The 25,659-nt window shown below is 31.1% G+C and overlaps 3 protein-coding genes across 4 annotated transcripts; 1 reads left to right on the top strand and 2 right to left on the bottom strand.

Moving 5' to 3' along the window:
• Positions 1-102: 102 nt before the first annotated feature.
• Positions 103-520, top strand: LOC111414866 (uncharacterized). Its single transcript, XM_023046321.2, has one exon. It carries the CDS (start codon positions 194-196, stop codon positions 452-454), a length of 261 nt encoding a protein of 86 aa, XP_022902089.2. The 5' UTR covers positions 103-193; the 3' UTR covers positions 455-520.
• On the bottom strand, positions 506-18,568 carry LOC111414865 (small subunit processome component 20 homolog). The gene is made up of 11 exons (XM_023046320.2): positions 18,345-18,568; positions 17,989-18,275; positions 17,602-17,935; positions 16,396-17,547; positions 15,752-16,323; positions 10,528-10,698; positions 7,648-10,467; positions 6,723-7,590; positions 2,370-2,540; positions 1,925-2,317; positions 506-1,864 (listed from the first exon to the last, which is right to left on the bottom strand). The coding sequence occupies exons 1-11, from the start codon at positions 18,387-18,389 to the stop codon at positions 578-580; spliced, it is 8,100 nt and encodes a 2,699-aa protein (XP_022902088.2). The 5' UTR covers positions 18,390-18,568; the 3' UTR covers positions 506-577.
• Positions 18,569-23,280: 4,712 nt separating this feature from the next.
• LOC111414908 (Probable cytochrome P450 303a1) lies at positions 23,281-25,592 on the bottom strand. 2 transcript variants are annotated; one of them, XM_071196023.1, is made up of 4 exons: positions 25,482-25,592; positions 23,934-24,985; positions 23,766-23,883; positions 23,281-23,708 (listed from the first exon to the last, which is right to left on the bottom strand). In XM_071196023.1, exons 2-4 carry the CDS (start codon positions 24,980-24,982, stop codon positions 23,376-23,378), a joined length of 1,500 nt encoding a protein of 499 aa, XP_071052124.1. In that variant the 5' UTR covers positions 24,983-24,985; positions 25,482-25,592; the 3' UTR covers positions 23,281-23,375. The 2 variants fall into 2 exon arrangements, with proteins under 2 accessions (XP_071052124.1, XP_022902146.1); XM_023046378.2 differs by lacking the exon at positions 25,482-25,592 and having other exon boundaries at positions 23,934-25,056.
• Positions 25,593-25,659: the final 67 nt, after the last annotated feature.

Here is a 25,659-nt window from a genome sequence, read left to right as displayed (position 1 = left end):
GGACATAGAATGTTTACACAAACAAAAAAAGGAGAAAAAGCCCCGCCTAAAAACAACGAAGTAAATCCCGACGAAAAAAAAATCTACATGAAAAGTGAAAGTGTGTTCAGTCGTTGGAAAACGACTGTATGTGTCGATTGCGGTGTTTATCACCCAAGATTAATAAGATTTTGCGATTATTTCGGTTTTGATTATGGTGTTATTGGTGGTACTTTTGGTGTGTTTGACGGTAGTTGTCGCGTATGATCCGTCGGATAAGGAGTTGAAGGCTGTGTTACCACAAACGGGGACGTTCGAGGCGTTCTACCTCCGTGGAGAGGAGACTGGATCGGCCCGAGCGGCGCATTCACACGGAAGCTTCTACAAGCATAGAAATCCGGCCCTGGTTGATGCTAAAAATGCGGCTGCTTATGGATACCGATTCGATGGGGGTAGAAGGTTTAATTATAATTGAATATATTTTTGATTGTAATATTGATTTTAGCAAAATGTAAAAATAAAAAAATTGCAGTGATAATAATTTATTTATCAAATCAAAAAACTTAGTTATCCTTAATAATACATAAAAAATTAGCTATCACAAAATTTCAGAAGAATCCAAATCAATAGTTTCTTTCTTCCTAAATTTCCTTTTAACCCCCTTTCTTTGACTAATTTTCCTTTTCCTAGTTTCTTTTTTCTTTTCATGGTGTTTAATCTTTTTCTTAGCATATAATTCGGGGTCAGTCACAGCTAATTGAGTTCTTGTACGTTTTCTTTCAGCCCTCTTAACAGATAATTGCTGTTGAACTTTAGCTAATACCTCTGTATATTTCTCCACACCAATTTTTTTCTTAATAATCCCTCCAACTTCTTTCGAAAGTTGACGAAGAGGCGCTTCTTTTTCATCCGTCGTCACCATTTCCCGCACCAAAGGTGCCATTAAGTGATGAACATTTTCCAGAACTGATTCGTCGCTTAAAGCTATCGCTACTCCTGCGATCCACTTAAAAATTTCCATCCTCAAAGTTGTACTTGTAACGGCCTCTATGATTTCTCGATAAACAATTTTTCGCATTCGTTTTGTTAACCAGGTTAAATTGAGTTCGAGATTTTTTCCAGAAATTTTATCTAAAACTCTCGCGATGAATATTAGATTTTTAACGACTTGTTCAGCGAGATCGTTTTTTATTGAATTTGGTTGTAATTGATCACAAAGATCTAAAGTTAACGATTTTAAACAATTTATTGGATCTGAATATAAATAACCTGGACTAGTTTTATTTTCAATCATTAATAATGATAATTTATCAACCTCTATTGAGTTAAGCACAAAACCCAAAAATTGCGCTGAGGCCAATCGAACCCATTCATGAGGATACGCTAAAAGAACTTGAACGTGATTTGAGATATTTTCGATATCATCGAGTCTTTTAAAAAATCCAGGACAATTATTGCAGATTTTAAGCAACATTTGTAAAAGTTGGAATAAGAAATGATCTTGTAAGCGTTCCGATTCTTCCTCATCATTATCTTCAGTTTCTTTTTTCAACTTCACAAATCGTCCAGCGCTCGAAGTTGAATTACTTTCAAATTGGGTTATAACTAACGGTAATAAAGCATCTAATCTTGATTCAAATTGGGCTTTTTCTATTTGGACGAAAATGCCACAAATTTGAGCCGATAAACGTCGATGGCTTATGATATTATCGTTTAGCCATAAAATAAGAATATCAAAAAGGGGGTCACGATCACTTTTTGGTAAAATTTTTAACATAGTTTGAAGACAATCGCCGATCATTTTACGACAAGTTGGTTGGGGATCATTTACTAATCTTGCACCTAACGTTATAAAAAATGTTCCACTGTTTTCTTTAAGAGTACTCTAAAAATAATTTTGTTAAATCATTATAATAAAAAAACTTAATATAAAAGAAATATTTACTATTGGAAGTGATGTGATTAAATTTTGAATCATTTCAATCGCAGATTCGCGTCCTGTTTGTAATTCAAATTTAAGTTGTGACAAATAAAAGCTTAGATAAGTATCTAATTTTTTTCCAATCGGGTAATCTAACATAAATTGTTGTGCTACTGAACGCGATTGAGATCTTATGTGTGGTAACTCCGATATTATACTTAACTCCATAACTTTTTTCATGATATCATAAATTTCTGGGGATGAAAACTTCCTGGATAAAAGAGCTTTTAAGAGCCCATAAGCTGTTGCTTGCCGATCGTAATCATGTAAATCTTGCTCAATATAAAGTAACAAGATTTTTAATTGTTCTGGTTTTATTACGTGGAATTTTAAATCTCTAACCAAAACAGTTACAGCCTAAAAAAATTAAAGCAATAATAACTGAAAAAAATACAGAATATTAATTTACCTTGAAAGATGCAACAACCAAATCAAAATTATCTCCTTTACTTAATCCAGAGGCTGCATATTTATGTAAAATTTTAAATATTATTTCCGTAATACTCTCAATATTATCATGTAAAGAAGGAAGGTCGTGTTTAAAAATCCATGGAAGACATTGTAGAGTAACTATTGTTAACTAAAAAGGATTTTATTTTTAATAAAATGAAACATATGATGGTTTAAAAGAATCGTATTCGAGGATTTATTAAGGGGTACTTTAAATAGGCTTGCAAAAAGTAATTTTGATACTGAATCTAAATTCTTAATACTGCCCCAATATGGTTTATAAATCAAGAAAATGAGCTAGTTTGTTACTAAACGCTATCAGTTTGGGAAAAAGGAGCTGCCTTAAATATATAATTTATCATTGGGAAGTTGTTAGGATTGCGTATCCCTAATTTATTCCTCACAAACGTGAAAATTGTTTATATGATTGAAGCAAATTGCGTCATGCTGCAAATATGCAACCAGAGCGATGTTTTAGTACAAAATTACTTTAAGTGGATTTCATCTTCTCCTTCAACGCACATTCACGACGGCAATACCCAAAATGAATAAAGATTATTTATCAAATGTGTTTCGAATCAATTAATAACAATTTATTGTTTCCTAAAAGGTTACAATTTATAGTCCTCTCGCTGCCACCACTTCCTATATCCATCTCCTTCCCTCTGCTCTCTCCCCCAGCACCTGCTTTCAATCCATCTCCTCTTTCCTCAAATCACTGCACGCCACCAACAGTTCCTGTAAAGACTTCTCCACATAGTCTGCACATACTCTCCTCATCCTCCATCCAACATCTATTGGCTCTTTCCTCATTACCACATCTAAACCTGTTTATCAACCTCCTCACCCTCCTCCGTGTTCAGGTACGTTGGTAGCCCCTCTTCTACAATTTTTGCATATTTTGGGTTGTACCTACTTTCCCTTATCTCCGTCCCTCTCTCTTGCATTTCCACATCCCTGTCCCTACTCTCCAGTTGCTTCCACATCTCAATCCACTCCTTTGTTTTCCTGTTCACTTCTTCCGTTGAATACCCCACTCTTCTGTAGTATACCTCCCTTTCTCGCTGCCCATAACGACCTTCTCCTGCCTCAATCTCTCTGCAGCACTCCCCAAAATTTTACAATACTCTCGCTTCCTCCCTTTTTATCTATAGCGGCCCTTACACGATCAATAGTATTGACAATATCAGTATTAATACAACCATCAATCCTCGTGGTAACCAGTCTCAATACTTCACTACCTTGCACGATCAATATTATTGTCAATAAGTTACCTTTTTACCACAAACAGAGTGAAGCTACGTAATTTTAGTCGGTTATTTGTCGGGTTTTCCCTTCCAAATATGGATAATCGTACAAAAGCTCGCTATTATTTTGGAGCTTGGAACTACTCGTCGAGTGAAACGCAAACACTGGATGACAGAATGGTTGAAGAAGATAGATGAATATTCTCATCTACTTAGTACTGTTGAAAGAAATCAGTCTCTGCGATGTTGATGATTTCAAGAACTACTTTCAAATGGATGAAAGTACCTTTAACAAACTGAAAAGACAGGATGCAGTATGAAAGAAAGTACAAGTGTTAGGGAAAGATTAGACTTAAATGAATAATTTTGAACCGTGAGGTACTTGGCCACAGGAAAAAATTTTGAAGAGTTGAAGTTTTCTGTCATAATGTCCTTAGCAACTATCAGCAAAGCTGTAATAAAAACCTCGATGAACCAACAGTATCTCCATCGTGTTGAACGTCACCAACGTCAGGTAATGGATCGGTCATTTTCACCACTTCTTCACAGGCGCGCAGCTAGAATTGAACTGAGTCTAATGTAGAAAATAAGAATTAAATCTGTTTCCAAATCATCTGGGTTAAAATAACATGTTTTTTCAGTGTGTTGATAGACATGTTTTGTTACTGTTACAATTAAATAAAAGTATTTAATTTTAAATGTCAATATTATTGATCGTGTAACGGCCGCTTATGTACAGTTGTTAATATTGCCGAGTTTGTGTCCTGCATATATGTTACATTAGTCTTTCTTTGGCATAAAAATACTTAAATTCTTTTCTTTAAATACTGCTTTAAATTTCAACACTAGTCTTCATTGTAAAGTGAGTACAGTTTACACTTATGTTTCCACATAGGTTCTATGTGCAGTTTGTAATTCTATCTCATATGTGTAATAACATTTTGTATAAACACGAGTTAGTTCACCTCCCACTTTAAAGTTGTATTCCACGGAGGCAGAATGACGTTTTTTATCCCAACTTATCTACCAGAATCGTTCAAAATGTTTCTTCTTTCATTAACAGTTAATCTTGCCATCTTAATTTCTCTTCTACAACTTTAGACGAATGCAGTTTCGTGTGATTCCAAGATGCTCTCGGGCGACTGGGAGATACAAAGAATTCGTAAAGTAAAATAAATACCTATATTTTTGTAAGGTTATAAGAATTATTTGCTAACAAACGTTCCAACCTAATATACACTTATTGAGCAATTAAAAATGATTTTGACTGATTTCATTATAACTTCCTACATGTGATAGTATGCTGGCCTAAGTAACAAGAAAAACAGAGAATACATGAAACGTAAGATTTTAAAATGAAACTATCCCAATGGCGGAATACCAGGCGAGTAGAGCGCAAGGCTCAGACAGCAGTTCCATAAAGTATTAGCAGAAGTGAAGGATGAACCTTCAAAAGATAAAGATCTTGATTCCAGATGCTTCCCACTTTTCCATTAAAAATCATGTCATAGATATAAAATTAGATGAGGGAGTTTAATCCATGTTAGCCAGTTATTTTTTATATAATATAAATTCAATAAAAAGCAATACTTTTTCTGGTCTTTTTCAATTATATTGCCTAACCGGTTTCGGCTTACGCCATCATCAGAGACATTAGAAATATAGATTAGATTTTAGCAACTTATTTTCCATTTAAAATTATAAATATGAACACATTAAAACTCACGTTAAAAGTTAAAATTTACACGTTAAAATATAAAACAATACTATAAAACTTGGATTGACGGGCACTAACTGAAAGTAATAAGTTGCTAAAATCTAATCTATATTTCTAATGTCTCTGATGATGGCGTAAGCCGAAACCGGTTAGACAATAAATTGAAAAAGACCAGAAAAAGTATTGCTTTTTATTGAATTTATATTATAGAGATTTAAAAGACACTGAAATAACAAGAAGGAAAGGATTCACATGGGCAGCGTTTGGGAAACTCGGCTTCATTATTAACCTGAAACAGAAAGTGTTCGAGTCCTGCGTACTAGTGGTAACAACATATGGTCTAGAAACCACCACACTCATGAAAAAAAAGTGTTAATAGGCTAAAGACTAACCAAACAGCCATGAAGAGAACAACGCTGGGGATCAGTTTCAGAGGCAGAGTACGCAATGAGGAGATCTGAAGGCGTACTAGGATCACAGACGTAGCAGCGAGGATTGCTGATCTGAAGTGGCAAGGGATAGGACTAGTTGCAAAACAAGACAGCATCAGATGGTAGAAAAAAATCGAAGTGAAGGAAGACCGCAACGGAGATGACTGGATGATATCAAGACGATTGGGGGGATTGGCTACAAATGACGTTAAGCAAAGCGACATGGCAAGACATAGAAGAGATAGTATACATAGTATTGCCTTATTTTAACAACGATTGTAGGCATTGAATGACGCATTAACCACTATGTCACATTATCCTTACTCTTAGTTAACTAATTAAGCTAATTAACTCATTAAACAAGAAATTCAGGATAGAAATATAATTAGGGTTGATCTTTAACCGCGAAAAAAAGTATCCAACTGTTTTCATTCGTAATAAATGGGAGTAAACGACTACCTCGAAAACGAAACTTTAGTTGATTATATACAGGGTGATTCAAAAAACCGCTGACAGACTTCTAGGGCAGGTAATACGACTAAAATTAAGATGAAAAGTCTTAATATACATGGGGTCGCAAATGCCTCCTTAACGAGATATAGCGAGTCAAAGTTTCTTTAGAATTAAACATTATCTGCAATAAAAAGCCCTTTTTTAAAAATATTTTCAACGCCACTGCTAATTTTGTCAAACAATAAAAAAAAATGTTGTCTATCAATTGGTCTCTTACAAAACTTTGATTAAAGAAACAGTTTTTGATTGAATTAACAAATTTTCTACAAACGTGGTTTTTCTTAAAAACTATTGCTTTGATCAAAGTTTTGTAAGAGACCAATTGATAGATAATTGATCAGTTTACACGAAAATACTGCCCGCCTGTCAGCGGTTTTTTGAATCAGCCTGTATATTTTTCTTACCTTGATATTTTTAGATTCCAAACATTCCTTCATAATCGGAACAAAGTCATCCAAAACTCTCCGATCTTCAACGTTTCCTTTTAAAATATCCCGTTTCAATAAAAAGTAACAAATTTTCAATCCAAACTCAACCATAACATGTATATTAGTCATATTTGAAGCTTTTAGCGTAGTTGTCCGATATCCCGATTTATAAACGGGTTCTTTTGGTATAATAAAACAATCCGGCTTTTCTCTCCGAATTCGATCAATTTCTTTTTCGGATAATTTCGACTGAATTTCACTCGCTTTTATTTCGGATGTGCTCTCAAAAACGATATCAAAACTAAACTTTAACATCGCATCAATTTCGACGTATTTATTATCGATTAATCCCAAAGCAATTTGCTTAAAAGCTTCTTGTATTTTATTAACGATTTTATATGAATGGGTATTGGTTAAAATATCTTTTATTGGGTTAACGAGTTGTCTTAAAGAATCTTTCGTGATAAACTGGGCGAGAATTTTAAATGTATCCATACTTTTTGAGGACTTTGCTTCTGAAACTTTGGTTGTGATTTTTTTAATCTCTTTTTCCTCTGATAATACCCCAAATAAATCTGTGTTGCATAATTTAATTACAACCGGTAGTATTTTATCTACATCGCCTGGAGTAAAAATATCTTTCATGCAACAAAGAACCGCGTGAACGGTGTATACCAAAACGTGTACTTGAAAACCACGTGGTAATAAAGGAACCATTTCATCAAAAAGTAATTTTAAATAAGATGGTCCTAAAGTTAACATTATTTTTTGTAAACTTTCTCTTGTTACTCTTCTAACACTTTCTAATTGTGATTTAAGGAATGTACATAGTTTTAAAAGGATTCTAAAAAAAATTGTAATAAATATTAAAAGGAATTAATTTAACATTAAGTGTATTTACCCTGATATATTTGCGTCTAAAATCGTTTTTGGAAGTTTTTGCAATAATTTCACCAAAGCTAACGAAATAGGAACTCTTAATAAATCTTCTTCTTCGCGTTCCATGCTCGTTTTTTTCCTATTAACTTTATGACTTGTTTCGTGATGCGTCATTTCAGCTAAGCACCGATTTAATTGAGGAAGTAAAATATTTTTTATTGTATTAATAATTCTTAAGGCAGCCGATGGAGATAAAACGGTTATTTTTTCGTAGGGTTTAACAACAATGTTAGTTTCTTTAATTTCTTTATCAGCTTCTTCTGGGATTTCCCCCAATACTTCATCAATTTCATCGTCTTTATCTTCATTTAAAACTATGTCTACATCTACATCGCCTTTATTATCTTCTTTAAGATTATTAATTTCATCAATTTCCATTTTTTCATCATTTTGATTAATTTTCCTCAAATCTTCCTTTGAATTTTCGAGAATATATCCTTTATTTAAATCGAAATGAAACGAATCTAAGACGTTAACAATAAGTCGCACAATTTGTTTTTGATATTGAAGATTTTTTTTTAATTTGTTTAAATAAAACTTGAGTAATCCTTCATATTGTTGCCAAGGTAATAATCTCGATATAATCCCGATCGTTTCTATTGAAGAATCAATAACGCTATTTTTACCGGAATATTTTTCGTTGCATAAATAATAAGTGGTTAATGGTAAAATAAATTGCGTCATTGTTCGTACATTTGGTGTTAAATCGCATTCTTTAAATACATTACAAAATCTTTGTAAAGCTCTTCCGTGACGGTGAGTTTGTAAATGGGTGATATTTTCAAAGAAATCCACTTCGAGATCTTGTTTATTCGTTAATTTATTTAAATCTCTTAAAACGACGTGAGCTTCCGGTGATTCTCTGGCTAGATACCCCAATATTAAAATGCATTCATTTCTGTAATCATTATTTTTACTTTTTAATCCTGATCGAATTAAATTAAAAAGTGTTTCATCTAATATATATAAACGATCTGAATAATTCGAAGTTGTATTCACCAAATAGGGACTTAAAGTTTTCAAAGAATGAGTTGCGTGCTCTTTAAGTGAAATATCACTAACATTTTTAAGATAATAAAAATTATTGTAGATTAATAAAATTCCAAGTTCGATGTTTATCGATTTCTCATTAATCATGTTTAATAAAGTTTTAAAAGTTTCTGATCTCGTTTTAAAATCGGGTTGGTCAACCCATTTCTGATCCCAAGCGTTCAAAGATTTTATTAATTCCGTTATCGTTTTATATTTTTCTGATGAATTCGAAATTTGGTCTAAAATATTGCACAAAATTTTTCGCGATGATGGATAAGTAACTTCGCTAAATAAAGGTGAAAGCTGTTTGAGATGTTTTTCGGGTTGTTCAACTTTTGAAATTAAATTATTTAGCGTTGAAACCATTTGTAATAAAGTTTCTTCGGGTGTAGTATTATCGACAGATTTCTTTAAAATAACGGGGAAAAGTAATTGAAGTAATTTATCGCAAATTTCGGATTCGGTGACCAATTCGGATAATCTCATCAAAATAAACAAATCTCTTTGGTTGATAGTTTTCGATTTGATTTCAAGCCGACGTTTAATTTTTTGCAAAATTAAAGTAACATGTGGTAGCAAAATACAACTCCCATAATTTAATTTTTCATCGACTTTTAATTGTTCTAATAAATCATCTTTGATTTTTACTTCATCTTCAATGGGGATTTTATTGTTTAAATCATCCTCGTTTGGTTGCAACGTTAATAATTTCTCAATCATTTCCATGATTAAATTAGAAACTGAAGGATGCGTTTTTTCGTTAATCAACAATTTAGTAATAACCGGCAATGAATATTCTTCAGGATTTAATTTTGAGTGCTTAACAAGTAAATTAAAATATCTCGGATTACTTCCCCAACACGCCAATAATTTTAATAAATTAGTCGGGCTATGAATACCTTCAATTGTTAATTTATTTAAATAGGGCCAAATAAAAACATCGAAAACAGCGTTAATTTCATTGGCATTCCAAGGATACATATCGAATAATTCAAAGAATCGATTAATTATCTTTAAAGATGATCCACGCAAATTTCTTAGTATCCCAAAATAACCGGCGTGAATTTGAGAGTGATTTTCTTGAGCAGCCCTCAACAAAGACCCAATAAAAAACACCAATTTTAATAAATATCTCAAAAGATCCGTATCCATTAATCCCCCAAATTGTTCTAAAATAACATTAATCATATTCAAACAACTTTGAAGTCTTTTTGGAGGGATACATTTTTCTAAATTAACTTCCCCAATCACTTTTTTAACCATAGTTTCCAAATCATCCCCCAAAAATCTATCGTAAAATTTAAAAGTCATTTTAATAAAACTTTTCATTTCATCCCCATTACAACCAGCAAGAAACCTAAACACCAAATTCCTCCTCAGTTGACCACCATTACTTTTCCCTCCGGTTCTTAAACCAGTTTTTACGACCATTTTACTAAAAACCAATTTCATAACAACCGGAATCAAGTCTTTTCTATGCTCGTTTTGTATCAGCGGAGATTCCTGATCGATGCGAAACATCACAAGTTCGTTTTTAAAATTTTTCTCGTCGATTAATTTGTATAAATGTTCGGAATATGGAGTTAAGTATTTAAATTTGTATGTCATTAAACAGTCTAACGCTGCTTTTTGAACGTCGGGGTTTTTGTGGGAGAGAAAATCAAAATATAATCGGTATAATTCCGGTTCGCGATACATTGATTTTGGACTGCGTACTTTTGAAAACACCAAAAGATGTTGAAGTAAAGTTCTAAAAAATAGGAATTAAAAAAATTATTAAAGAATTAATACGTTGTAATAAGGAGCATACTTTAAGTTGGTTTTTCCTTTTGGTAAAGGTGGAGATATTTTTAATTCGTTTTTAATCTTTTCCTCCGATTCTATTTGTTCATTTTCATCTTCATTATCGACCTCCATTAATTCATTTTGTTTTATGTTCCATGTTAGAGCAGTATCTGTATTAGAATTTGTATATTCTTGTCTATAACAAATATTGTGTAATTATTAAATAGAATCATAAATAAGTCTTCTACATATAAGAAGATAACAGAAAAAATGGTGAATTGATGAATTCCATAAGGAAAATGTTATGAAAAGTCCAAGCACGTTGTTCAAGTATATCAGAAATGAGTTTCTAGCGATATCTCGAATCTACCGCTGGATGATCGCTAAACTATAGGATCTATATAGAATTAAGTCTAAACTTGGCTAATAATTTATATTAAGAATGGCATTAATTGGCGACAAATTGATAAAGAAAATATCAATATAAAAATGTCCAAAAAAATCTTGTACGATCCTGCATATCTTTACAACTATTCTCACACAACCAGAGATCTTCGAAACACAACCTTGAGAAAACACAAGATTGTCTCATATTATAGTCACCACCACTTGTAGCAAAGAATTTACATTATCTGCAACCAAACATTATGCGATATTTTTGGGGGGATCAATTAAATTTTTCTCAAAGTATATTAGTTTTGTGTCATGGTGCTGTTAATACGATTAGCTCAAAACCACTACATTCTTGTATAGATAGATTTTACATGAAAAAGACTTTTAAAAGACCTACAGATAATAAAGTATGAACTAACATGAACATTATGGAGATTGATGCATTTAACTTAAGATGAAAAATTACAATTTTGAAAAGTTTACGCAAAATCTGCAATTATGTGAACTAGAAAAAGAACAACTTCATGCACGAATTTAGTAAAACTAACTGTATAATTTGAGAAATTAAATCAAAAACTATGCTATAGAGTAGAAATAATAAAAATCTTGTCATTTGTCAATGAGAAAAGCCTAAAGAAATCGAAATGTGCCAACTCATGTGAAGATTCTCTGCCATATGTGTATATTATGCATCTGAACTATGGATTAGATGGACGAAAACTTCCCAATTGTGTTTCTGAAGCCAGACCTTCGTCTGATTTGAGGTGTGCGGTCTTGCATTGTCAAGCAACAACTTAATTCGTTAATCTTCCTCTTCGTTTCTGTCGAATGGTCGACCGGTGTTATCTTGCTTATTTCAGTGTTTATTTGGAAAATCTGAATAAAGCTAAGACTTTAGATTTGACTTCTACGCAAAAATTATTTTGTATGGGAGGATACTTCAGACATCTCTCAGAGTTTATTGTTTTAACGTCTAGTGTCTGCTACCGGCAGTTTTCCTCAAACTCTTCTATTTGATTCCTTTAGTTAATATATGTATGTGTCAAATATAATATAATTGGGATTTCAAAAGAAACCTAACCTATCCTAACATTCCTTCATGCTATAATTGGGGTTTCAAAAGAAAACTAACCTATCCTAACATTCATTTACGCTATAATTGGGTTTCAAAAGAAAACTGATCTATCCTAACATTGCTTCACGCTATAATTGGAGTTTCTTCACGCTATAATTGGGGTTCAAAAGAAAGCCGACATTCCTTCACGCTATAATTAGGGTTTCAAAACAGAACTGGCCTATCCTAACATTCCTTCACGCTATAATAGGAGTTTCTTCACGCTATAATTGGGGTTCAAAAGAAAACCGACATTCCTTCACGTTATAATTGGAGTTTCTTCACGCTATAATTGGGGTTCAAAAGAAAACCGACATTCCTTCACGTTATAATTGGAGTTTCTTTACGCTATAATTAGGGTTCAAAAGAAAACCGACATTCCTTCACGCTATAATTGGAGTTTCTTCACGCTATAATTGGGGTTCAAAAGAAACTAACCTATCCTAACATTCCTTCGCGCTATAATTGGAGTTTCAAAAAAACTGACCTATCCTAACATTACCCAATATTTTACCAGAGTTGATTGACATTTATAAACAAAACTAACCTAACTCAACTTTTCTGTTCTGGAAGTCATTGACATTCTTTGATATTTTGCTGGAGGCATATTAGGCATATATTATATGCATCGACTAAAAAACATTATTTTCCATCATAATGTTAATATATGGTTATCAGTATTATCACTATAGCAACGTTAACTTTGAAATATATTCTATAAATCGTTTTAGAAAGAATGAGAAGAATTTTTGTGTTGAAAATGTATCCACGCATGTTGAGTAGTGTTTGTAAAGATTTGACAGAGGTAGAGGTCCAACCAGATCAATTAGGACTGGTGATGAAGTATGTTGTATTATTTTGACTCAATAATACTCAAGATAATTCTATACCCACTTCCTGCAGTACGCTTTTATCGATGGTCACATGTTTCTACTAAGATGTTTATACTAGGAAATAGATAATTAATAATTTGTGTCCTACTTTGTCAGAATGGATGTCACCTCTTGCACCAAATAGCTTGTGCAGTAAATAACAATGAACTACAACATTTAAAGATTCTTGTTCTGTCCCATTACTTCAGTATGAATGTGAAGACTTTTAAAGATAAATGAAGAATATGTTGTCTAAAATAATCAACTCTGTGTTTTATACTAATTCCCACACTCGCTAATTAATCTAATAATTGTAATTGAAATACATAACATGAGGCCATCAGCGCAAAAATGGTGAAAACCACATTTTTTTATGTTTGCTGTTCTATACATTCATTACATTACCAATTTTCAATACAAAAGTAGAGTAAGCCACTTTTTGGTATTCAAAAGCAGATGGAGCTGAAAAATCGTTTTTGCACAGAACATAATACATACATTATAACAAAGTAATAGAGCAAAAGTGGTGTAAGTTGAATACAAAACTTTATCACTATGGCAACACTATGTTTAATATAATAATAATAACCCAAACGAATGGTGGTTACAGTTGGAGATATTGAAGAATCTGGCTCTGAATATCTACCATCAAGCAAAGCAGATCTAGTTCAGCCACAAATTTACAACAGCCACAACCAAGCACGTCTTATGCAATAACAGCAGAACCGCAAGTAAGTATGTCTGGACAAGTGTCAGCAGCTGAAACCACAGATGAAACTCCTATCCTCAAAAGTAGAAAGCGTGTAAAAAAGTTAGAGACTTGGCAGCGAAATGTGTTTAAATTAAAACGAGCAGAAGGCGAACAATATAAAAACCACAAAGAGAACATTGTTCCTGCGAAGACACTTAAAACAAACGAATGTTCATGTGCCAAGATGTCATCTAAAAATAAATGAGGAACGTCAGCTGGAAATATTTTAAAGTTTTTACCCATTGGCAAATTTTGACACTCAGAATGCATTACTGTTCTCATTAGTTACAGTGACAAACAAATGCAGAAGTTACACGGGAAAAGAGGAATCAAGAAGACAAAAAACACATTTATCATTTATTAGGTGAAGGTGGTGTTGAGTTTCAGGTGTGTAAAAAATACTTCCTAAGAACTTTTCAAGTTTCTGATGGACATGTAACTAGGGTGTTGAAGCATACAAGTATTAATAGTGTTCCAACTGTTGATCGGAGAGGTCGACAAACGTCTGTAAACAGAACACCAGACAACAAGATCGCAGAGGTAAAAGAATTCATTGGCCGGTATCCAGTTTGAGTCTCATTATACCAGACATAAAAGTGAGAATAGGAGATATCTTTCACCGAATCTGACCCTTGGACGAATGTATTCTCTTTATAAAGAAAATACACTTGAACCTGTCTCATCTTTCATGTTTAGTAAAATTTTTAATGAATGTTTTAACCTACGTTTCCTATAATCAGTGATTCTTGCAAAAGATGTGATCTCTTTCATAACAAAATTAAATGTGCTGCGAGCGAACAGCTAAAACAAGAATTGCAACGTGAACAGGAATTAAATCAGAGGAAAGCAGACAGTGCCAGACAAGGATTAAAAGATGATACGACCTTGACAAAATCATCTGCAAACGTCACTGTAATCACCTTTGACTTAATGAAAACCCTACCTACCCCTGCGTTGAGTACTGGAATAGTGTATTACAAGAGACAGCTTTGGACTTTTTGATTTGGAATTCACAACATGGGGACAGATGATGCCTACATGTTTGTTTGGGACGAATCTGATGCTTCACGAGAACCCCAAGAAATTGGATCTTGTTTGCTTTACTTTTTTAAAAATGTTGTGACTACTAAAAAAGTAGTCATGTATTCTGACCAATGTGGGGGACAAAATAGAAACATAAAGATGTCGTTGTTCTGTCAGTATGTTGTATTTCACCTGGACTTTACTATTGAACAAATAGACCATAAATTTTTGGTCAGTGGACATTCGTATTTACCATGTGACGAAGATTTTGGTTTAATAGAAAAAAAATAAAAAATTCTTCAAAGAAATATACGTTCTAGAAAACTGGGTCGAAGTAATAAAACGGCTCGAAAAAGGCAACCATTCAAGATAATACGGATGAGAGGAAGTGATTTTTCTCTTCCAAATCGCTGGAAAAAAATATAACCAACAGAAAAATTTCAGTTAGTAACACCAAGATGGAGTGGTTAAAAGTTCAGTGGCTAAGATTCCATAAAATTCATCAATTCTCAATTTTTTACAAGTATTCTAACAATGAAGATGTTCTCTTTAACGAAGTCAATGTTAAAAAAAGGCAGTCAGTGACCATAACACAACTATATGCATTGGAAAAACCAATCATAGCTGAAAAGAAAAGAAAAAGGCCCTTCTTGAATTGTTGCACTTCATCCCACCAGTTCATCACACTTTTTATAACAACCTGAATTGCTCCAACAGTGTCAGAGAAGAGGTGTATTATGATGAGACAGATGATGAATAGCTCTTGTACTATGTATTTTGACTGATTTCTTTATAAACCTGTCCTAAAGTGGTGTAACTTGTTTATTATTTTAAAATGAACCAAATATTAGAAGTGCGAAAGCACACATTTTTTCCTATAATATTAACTTAATAAATACAAAAATACACAGCAATTGTAAATTTGAAAGTTCTTTTGTTCGCAAAAGAAGTTAAATTCAAAAAAATATTTATCAAATTTAAAATCCCCATTCTCTCCTACTTAAATAGTTTGAGGTTACACCACTTTTATGCTGACGACCTCACATATACATAATATATTATAAATATATATAAATAATAAATAAAGATAACTTACTCAATAAAATTTAACAATAAAACTGAAGTATCTCTTGTTTTAGCTTCAGCAATTTCAGGAAAAAGTTGCATAGATTTCCACAACAAAACTCGATAATTAGCAAAATCAGCCTTTTTACCAATTTTGCTCACATTTTTATACAAATTATTTAAAAATTCATAATTAACAATTTCATCCAGTATTAAATTCTCATCCATATTTCTAATTTTATCACAAACACCTTTTAATTCCTCCGAAAAGATATTCCAAAACTTATTTATTTCCATACCCAAAGCATAAGTTGAAATTATTTTTGTAACAGGTTCCCATAACAATTTAAAGTTAACGTACAAAATTCCGCATAAAAATCTTAAAGGGATTGTTACAAATTCCGTTTCTTTGCACATTATTATTTGGGGTTTGTCAAAATTTAATTTTTCTAACAGCATTAATTGTTCACGATATGTATGAACTAAAGGTTCAATTGATTCTACATTGTAACATAAAGAAAATACATTCCAGTCTTCTATTGTATTCTCAAAGGTGAAGAATTTATCGAAAAGGGAATAAATGTGAGTTGTGTATAAACGGACCTAAAAAAAAATCGAAAAGCATGTTAAAATAAATATAACAATTCAAATCTATACAATTAAATTTAAAGTTACCTCATGAATAGGGGATGAAAAATTTAATTCCAAATAAACATTAAGTTGTTTCAATAATTCTTTGTTTAAATAACCTTCGCCAAGAGCTGTTAAAAATAAATCCAAACTTTGCAAAGCAATAATATTCTTCGATTGATTTGATAATGGTAAAATAATTCCCATAAAAATATCAAAAAGCTTTTCTATTTCATCATTTTTTATATGAACCAAACTTTCAAATGTAAGTCCAAATAAAAATAAATTCTTTTCAATCCCATCTTTTTCTTGTATTTTTGCACTCAATACTTTTATATTATCCATTAAAACATTAACATTCTCCACCAAAGAAAGATGTGGTAAACAAATCATAGAATAAATATATTCTTCTTCATTAAATCCTTGTGTTAAAGTTATTTTTTTAAATAATATTTCTTCAATCTTAATTAATTCTTGTTTAGAACCAAAACGTAAATTATATTTCATCCAGGAATTTAAATTAATTCCATTAACACATAAAGGCGATTTTTTAACAATTAATTTTGTTAAAACTTTTAAGTAATCTTTATCTAAATTTGAATCAGCAGTGAATTTGAGAAAAGCTGGTAAAATTAAAGCTTCAAATAAAGCACATTCGAAAACGTTTTCAATAAAATAAAGTAACAATTTTTTGTTGTCTAAACTCAAAACGAATCTGATTAAAGAACTAGATTCTTCTTGTTGGAGTTTAATATTTTTTGAAAGCAACAATAAAATAGTTATTTTAATTGATGTCATCAATACAGATTCGTTTAGATTATTAGAATTGAGAATTTTAAGTAAAGTTTGAACTAATAATGAAGGAGTTTTTAAAAAGATTCCTCCTTTAAATTCGACTCCTATTCCAATGCATTTTAAAAGGAAATTTAAATTTTGTGTTGATTTTTCTGAATTGATTAACAGAAATTTATCGATTTCGCAAATAAAAGTTTCCCAAAAGATTTGGTTGTTATTTGGACGAATATTTTCAACAATATTTTTTACAACTTCTTCTAAAACTTCATACCAAACGTTCGGTAAAGATTTTTCTTGCAAAATTTCAATAAAACAGGGCAACCATTGATCAGCATTGCTATGAAATGATGATTGTACCGTTGAAATTACCTCAAAAAGTAATTTTCCACATCCTGAGACACTCTAAAATTTCGAATTAATTAAACACTAACAAACTTATCAAGTTAATATGCTTACATCTTTGTTATGTTTTAAGCTTTTAATGATTAATAATAAAAACGCTTTTTTATCTTTCACCTTCCTAGTGACAAAAGCGAAAGATTCAGCTGCAAAGTTGTTAATATATTGAGGTTTATCATCAGATAAAAGTGGTATTAATGTATTAAATGTAACATTGATGTTTTTTAACAAAATTCTCCATAAAATTTTAAATAAATAAGCTAAACATGTAAATGTCCATTCTAATTGCTCCACATCTTTAGTATTTAATAAACTAATTATGATATCCAAGAAATTTTGGTAGTACTCATAAAAATCATTTCGTAAATCTTGAGCTAAAGCAACAACTAACCTAAAATAATTCAAAATTAATCCAATAAATAAAAATTTTAAAATAAATTTTACTCTAATAACGGCTGAAGAGACAAAATATTCTTTTCTTTTAAATATTTAATCAAAACCTCCACAATGTTTTCTTTATTATGAACCAATTGAGGTAAAGTTACAATTAAATGTGCTTTAACCTCTTTTTTAAATTTTCCATAATGTTCTGATAAATTCAAAACATTCCACTTTTGTATTGCCTGATTAAAATAACACCCTATCTCATCAGTTTCTTCTTCATTTTCATGTCCAATTCGATGAAAAACGTTTATATCAACGTTGTTTATTCGCTCAGAAAAAGGAACAAACTAAAACAACAATTTGGTTATGTTTAAATAAAATTATTGAAAATAAAAACTTTTTATAATCTTTTTTACCTTAAAAGTGTTATCATCTTTGTGCCTTGTTGATTTATTCTTCATTTTTTATGGTTAAATTATGCTTTTTGACACAAAATTATAAAAATCATGTAAAGCTTGACACATGTTAAAGAAACATAACCTTAAATTTTATTTTGAATACATGTGCGAGAAGTTTGAGTCAATGACGTAATGAATATGGAGAGGGTTCTTCTTTTCAAGTTAGATTAATTTTAGGCGAATTAAAGGATTTTAAATTATAAAATTGGTTTTAAATATAATACTTTAGTTTTACGTATTTCTTTTTATAATTTTAGTGCGAATTTACAGTCAAATATTTTCATTAACCTTATCTTCCAAGGTCCGTTGAGTAAACATTCTGTATAAGGTTATCCAACTCCATATGAACGCTGTTGTTATGAACGTATCCCCCGCAAAAGCCTTGCTGTGACGTCATTGGAAGAATTGATATTTCTATGTTTTTATTTATACAGTGTATTTCACTTAAAAAGCAATATACAAAAATATAAAAATTAAAAAAAAAGATATAAAATTAAAAAAAATATTAAAATATAAAGGGAAATATTAACGGTTAAAATTTTATTCTTTTTAGGTTATCCAACTTGAGTCTGTTACCATGGTGATTAAGATCCAAATATTACAGGTGCTTGTTAAAATTGAAATTGAATTTAAGTTTTTTTAAGGAAAAAGTTTTATTTAATTGGTTTAAAAGGCTGTATTTAATTTAAAATTGGTTTATAATCCCCTAGGATTATAAACAAGGTAAATGGATTAAATCAAAAAAAGATATTTTTAATTTATTTCTCTTAATTAGAATCGATTTAAATTAATTACAATTAACGAATTTGTTATGAATGCGAGATAATCGTAAAGAATTCGAAATGTTTTAAAATTAATAAAAATTAGGTTACGACATCAATTAAAATGTACAAGAATTTAGGATTAAATAAGAATTAAAACTAACACTAGACCTGGAACTAGAAAGTTTTAGGTTTAGCCGGGTGTCTAAAGCCGTGTGTCCACTACCAAGTTTTCTTGCGAAAGTCACTTCTGGAAGCAACTTCCGCAAGAAAACTTGGTAGTGGACACACGGCTTTAGACAAGAACTTAGAAAAGTCTGAAGACGCACAGCTAAACCTGAATATTTCTAGTTCTAGGTCTAGTGTTAGTTCTAGTTTTACACTATCACTAGAACTAACACAAGACCTAGAACTAGAATCATTCGGGTTTAGCCGTCTTGAGAGACGTGGGACTAAATCCGAATGTTTCTAGGTCTCGGTCTAGTATTAGTACTACCTAGCGCTGCCTACCACTACTGGCAGTGGTAAGTAGCGCTAGTTAGCATAAGATAACTAGAACGCGAACTAGAAACAGTTTTAGTTAGTCGTGAAAAAAACTTTCAGTTGTCAATATCAACTTTCATTTTATTATTATATTCGTAATCTTCATAAAATAACCTTTAAAGTGAGTCCAAACTTGACGCATTTATCTCAAAAAACCAAAAAGTTCGAACTTTCAACTTTTAATTTTGACATATTTGTCAACTTCATAAAAAATCCTTTAAAATAAGTCCAAACACGACATATTTAACTTTAATATTAATGGAAATACAATCACTTCCGGTTTGAAACGTCATCGTCAATTTTGACATATTTGTCATCTTCATTAAAAAACCTTTAAAATGAGTCCAAACATGACGGACTTATCTCAAAAAACAAAAAAGTATGAATAAAAAACGTTAAATCCGAAGATAGCTACAATGAAGATAGCAATTTAATTATTAAATATTAATACCAACCTTAATTTTTAATTTTTTTTATTGTATTTTTGTTTTTTGATAAATTTTAAGACATTTTATAAAAACTAAGAATTTGTCAAAATGACATTGACATTTCAAACCGGAAGTTGCTTATATCTCGACTAATATTGGAATTAATCGTATCATGTTTGGGCTCATTTTAAAGGATTTTTCACGACAATTACAAATATGTCAAAATTGACGTTAACATTTCTAACCGGAAGTTGACCATAACTTCATTAATATTGAAGATAAATATGTCGTGTTTGTACTTATTTTAAAGGATTTTTAATGAAAATTACAAATATGTCAAAATTGAGGTTGACATTTTAAATCTGAAGGTAGTTATCATATAATAGACAAATGGACAACTTATGATATTCTTTTATGATGTATTCTTTATTAAAAAAAACATTAAAATGAGTCAAGACATGATGTTGCTAGATATCACTATGCTGTATATTTTTATTGCACTAAAACTACAACTAACACTAGACCTAGAACTAGAAAGTTTCGGATTTAGCTTTACTTTAGGTAAAGTGTTAGGTCTAGTTTTAATTGTTACTAAGCGTTAAATTGTTGTCTATTTTTACTGATATAGAACTAACATTACACCTAGAACTAGAATGTTTCTAGTTCTATATCTAGTGTTCGGAAATCGAGGTACTTGACGACCTCAGATATCTAGATTAATGTTATTAGTTAAATGTTCTTAACAAACAATTTTCACATTTTTTTATAAAATGTTCTGATATAAGGGTACTAAAATGTTACGTCATCGTAAAGAGAAAAAGAATCTCTATCAAATGAGCCTATCGTACATTGCCATTTAAAAAACTTCAAGTATTATTCGTTGCTCACTTGTTTTCTGAAATAAAAATAATTGAATGCTGTCTTATTATGGCAAAGAAAATATTAAACAACTTTTGTATAAAATGTTTTTTATAAAGTTGATACTTACCAATATATATATTATACTCCATACATAATGGGCCCTGTATATTATATTATACTTTTCCTCCAATGACGTCACGTTTCCTACCTCACCCCGTTAACGTCAATTCGTTCGAGTTGGATAACCTTATAACATTGAGGTCTTATATATAATTATAATAATATTATGTATAAGATTATATTTATATATTATAAGATTATATATAAGACCTCAATGCCTTATAATCAATACTCAACGAGCCATGTTTATGATTGTAACATACATCAAAATGAGAAAGAGATAGATTGTTAGTGTTCAAAGTTAAAGTTATATGTTAATTTCAATATAGTTTATAATTTAAAGGTTTTTAAATAGTGATTTGAGAATAATATGTTAATTAATAATCCTTTTATTTCATGCGTAAGATAATTGCAAAATCAGGAATGCTCTATTAGAACTTTCTTGTATTTTTACGAGGGCTACTATATGACAAAATTTTGTATGTTATCCTAAATTAAAATAACTTTTGTTTATGGATTCTTTATATTGTCATAATACCATAACAGAACCAATTTTAACATCAAAACTTCCTTGATCTTACAGACATTCAACATCAACCGGCGTTTCTGTTGAAATTTCAGATGACAAACTACTTATTTCTAAATTTTCTATCATTTCTTCGTCTTATTTACGTTTTGTACCTTGGTTATTACATAGCCACTGGCTATTTCATGACTATTGTCTTTCCAATTTCCTTAACAGAACGCAGTAGGTAACAGAAACCCAAAGAAGAAACTTGGCATAGAAACTGTTTAAAATACAAGAACAAAAGCTGTCTTCTATCATCTATAAAGTGATATATTCTGTTTAGAATAGGTACCACACAAGATATACAAGCTATGAATTGGAGTGTTCATTTGAGATCTATAGTGATTTTAAACAGTCATATCTATTCACTTCCTAAAGCGTTGCCTCAATCCTTTAGTTTTTCTAACACGCGACTTAGCTCTCTTCCATCTTTCTTCTTGTCAATGTCTTTTTGTATAGTAGACATATATAAGAAATTCACATCCTCCATTGTTCCAGATTCATCCAGATGTCGTTTAAAATCAGCAATTACGGAAATTGTACATCTCCTCAACAGGTTCTGTCTTTCATGTGCTTCCTACCACATCTGCATAAAATAACGGTCTGGACGTTATCAGTATTTTACTAGTAAAATTATTTTTCTTCTTTCTTCGGTATCTTATTTACATGCCTACTTTTCTGTCTTTAGCGCTCTGCCCTCGGCTTCACCTCATGGTGTTTCAATAATGATCTTCCTGTATATAACAGCATTCCTACTATGTCAACTCCTTTCGATTTGCTTCTTTAATCGCTTTGTTTTTGATTTAGTGGTCGTATATGAACTTTCATCAATATACCCATACTTCAGTAACCAATGCACAAACAACATTTGGATTTTCGGATCTTGAGTTCTTTTAACCATTACAACACCATGGCATTACTGGAGACCCCATGCGTAATATAAAATCGTGTATAACAAAAAGTCTGGTATTATAAGGATTAAAATATTAAATTTGTGATTCCACAGTTCGCAGCAATAGTTGATGGTCAATCAAATTTAGCAAAACTGTGTCTGATTGATTAACAGTTACTGTTGTAAGTTCTGGAATCACTTAATGATAGTTTTGTAACATTTCTGTCATGATAATAAAGCTTAGTAATACACTCACTCGTGTATTAGAGTTTAGTGTATTTGGTTTGTTTTTTCGATCAAATGAAACAACTTCTTTTTTGTAACTTTTTGGGCTGTGAATTTTGGACTGATTACAATATTTGGCTGTTTTATTTAAAAGTAACTTAACCAACAAGTTATACATAGAGAAATGCAAGCTAACCAAAATATAAAACAACCCTAACAAGTCAATCCTTAGTAACTTAATTATGTAGTAAGCCTACTCCCAAGTGAACCCAACCCTATAGCAAATCCACTGAAAAATCCTGATGAAAAAAGGAATTACCACGAATGAATTCGCTACCAGAAATGTCACCATTAAAAAAATCCATTCAATGTGAGCAAAATTTTTCGTGAATTATAATCATCCAAAACCACGTTCTTAGAACGCTCTTTAAGATTTGAAATTAGTTATCATTTGAGAAAGAATACAATAAATTGCAGTAAATAACTAAAATTTGGTAAACAAAAATGAGTTTTTATTTGACACACTTAGTTTTAAACCATTCTGTACAAACACTACATTAAAATCATTAAATTCACTAAAATAACTTAAACTTAACTTCTAAGAGTAATCAAAGCTTTATAAGGCTTCGGTCCAGGTGTAACCCCATCTAAGAAATCAGTCTCTACAATAGTTGGTTCAGAACCATGAGGTATTGCAAAATCAAAATGTTGCAGTAATGCTGCCATAAAAATGAATAAGTTTCCTTTTGCTAAAGTTTCTCCCATACATCTTCTTTTCCCCAAACCAAATGGGATGTAATTTTCTGGAAGATTCATCATTTTTCCGTCTATTATATATCTATCCGGACGAAATGCTTGCGGGTCATTCCAACCAAATTCATCACCGTTAAGTATTCCATGAAAATTTGGAACAACCATTGTATCCTAAAACAAAAAAAAATAAATAAAAACTGTGTCTAATTTTATTTTTAATGTTATTACTTTTGGTACGAAATATCCTTGAAGATATGTATCTTTTAAAGCTCTATGCGGAACTCCAAATCCACGTCCCATAAACATTCTTATTGATTCCAAAACGACACCTTCTAAATAAGGCATGCTAAAAAATGTTTTTTTAATAATTAAATAATTAATTTTAAATTAATTTACTTTGGTCTATCTTGCATTGTTGGTAAGCGATGTCGACCGACAACTGCATCAATTTCAGCTTGAGCTTTCCTTTGAACATCCGGATTTAATAGTAAATACATAAATCCAAAGCCAAAAGATTTTGTGGTCGTTTCAGATCCAGCCATGAATAAATCAATACACAACGCTAATAATTGTTGTTCCGTATAAGTGTCTGGTCGATTTTCTGAATTTAACATTTGTAAATAAACGTCGATAAGATCTCTTGCGCAACCATCCACGAAAGTTTTTTTATGTTTTTCAACTTCATCGATGACAAATTTCCATAAAGGTCGATGCGATTTCATGTATAAATTGTAACCAGAAAAATCTGGTGCTATGAATCTAAGTAAAGGAAATTGACTAAATAAAGCTCCAACCATATCGATATTTTTAAATAAATCTGTTAATATTCTTTGTACTTCGTTTAATTCGAAATCTTCGGGACTATATCGAGTACCAGCGAGCATCATCCATAAAGTATTTAAAATATGAACACCACACATTTTATCCATTTCAATAACAGCCGAATTTTGTCCTTTTTCCATTTGTTTTTTAAAATGTAAAATCATCGTTTTTGCTTCGTCTTCGATCATCGCAGACATACTTCTTCTACCAAAACCAAATTCTCTTAAATGACGCACAACAAATTTTCTTTGTTCGTACCAAAGTTCTTCGTCCGTTAATAAAACTCCTCTACGAAGTCCGAACGTTCTTAATTCGTAAAATGGACCTGTTGGCCGACCAACCATATCGTTTGATAACATCATTTCTCTTATCGCATGCAAACCGTAGGCTACAACTATTTTTTCAATACCAACTTTTAATCCCACAACAGGACCGTATTTATTTGACAACTCGGCGGTTCCTAAATAAAGATATTTGTTTCGTTTTCTTAATCTAAATACGGTTAAAGCACTTCCAAAAATTGGTAGCCATTTTGGACCGGGTGGAAAATTATTTGGTTTTTTACTATCCAAGTAGATAAGCAAACCGAGGATTATGGCGAAAAAAAATATTGCTAAAAACATTTTCTACAAAAAAAAGGAGATTTTATGTTAATAAAAAAAAAATAAATGAAAATGTGTTGATGAGTGAGAGTTTGTTGGAAAAAGTGAGATTTATAACGGGGGCATAAATTTTCGGGAAATTGGGTAACATTTTTATAACATTTACGTAACCCGGTGACTTGCTGAAAAAGACGGGTTTCAAAGTGCAGAAAGAGAAAGCTTTATATGTGTGGATTTGTGTGGGCACTTTCCAGTAGACACTGGGAGATACAGTTCTTCCGACCAACAGTGAAAGTTGTAAAATAACTTATGTAATCTCTTCTCAATTTTTATTGCAATCTTAAACAACATGTTACTTAATTTATAGACAAAAAAGAATTAATTTTTTAAAATTAATATTTTCAATTTAAAATTAATTTATAATCAGTTTTATTTAATTAAATAAGAATATGTTAATAAAATAAATTTTTGTAATGGTTATTAATAAAAAAATTAAAATATGAATCATAACATAACTTACTTTCACTTAATTGATGATTATAGAAATCCAAATCGAATTAACTCCTCTGTTAACTGAAAATGAAATTTTCACAAATAAAAAATTCACTCACTTAGACTGATTGAAATTTTGCCCTCAACTTTCTACAAACAAGTCTTATCTGGCACCATAAGTTCTCTTCATATACCTTTTCTCCCAC

Source organism: Onthophagus taurus, chromosome 1, assembly GCF_036711975.1.
Source record: "Onthophagus taurus isolate NC chromosome 1, IU_Otau_3.0, whole genome shotgun sequence".
NCBI classification, from domain to species: Eukaryota; Metazoa; Arthropoda; class Insecta; order Coleoptera; family Scarabaeidae; genus Onthophagus; species Onthophagus taurus.
The sequence above is the reverse complement of the archived record's forward strand: the minus strand, read 5'-3'. Positions and strand labels throughout refer to the sequence as shown.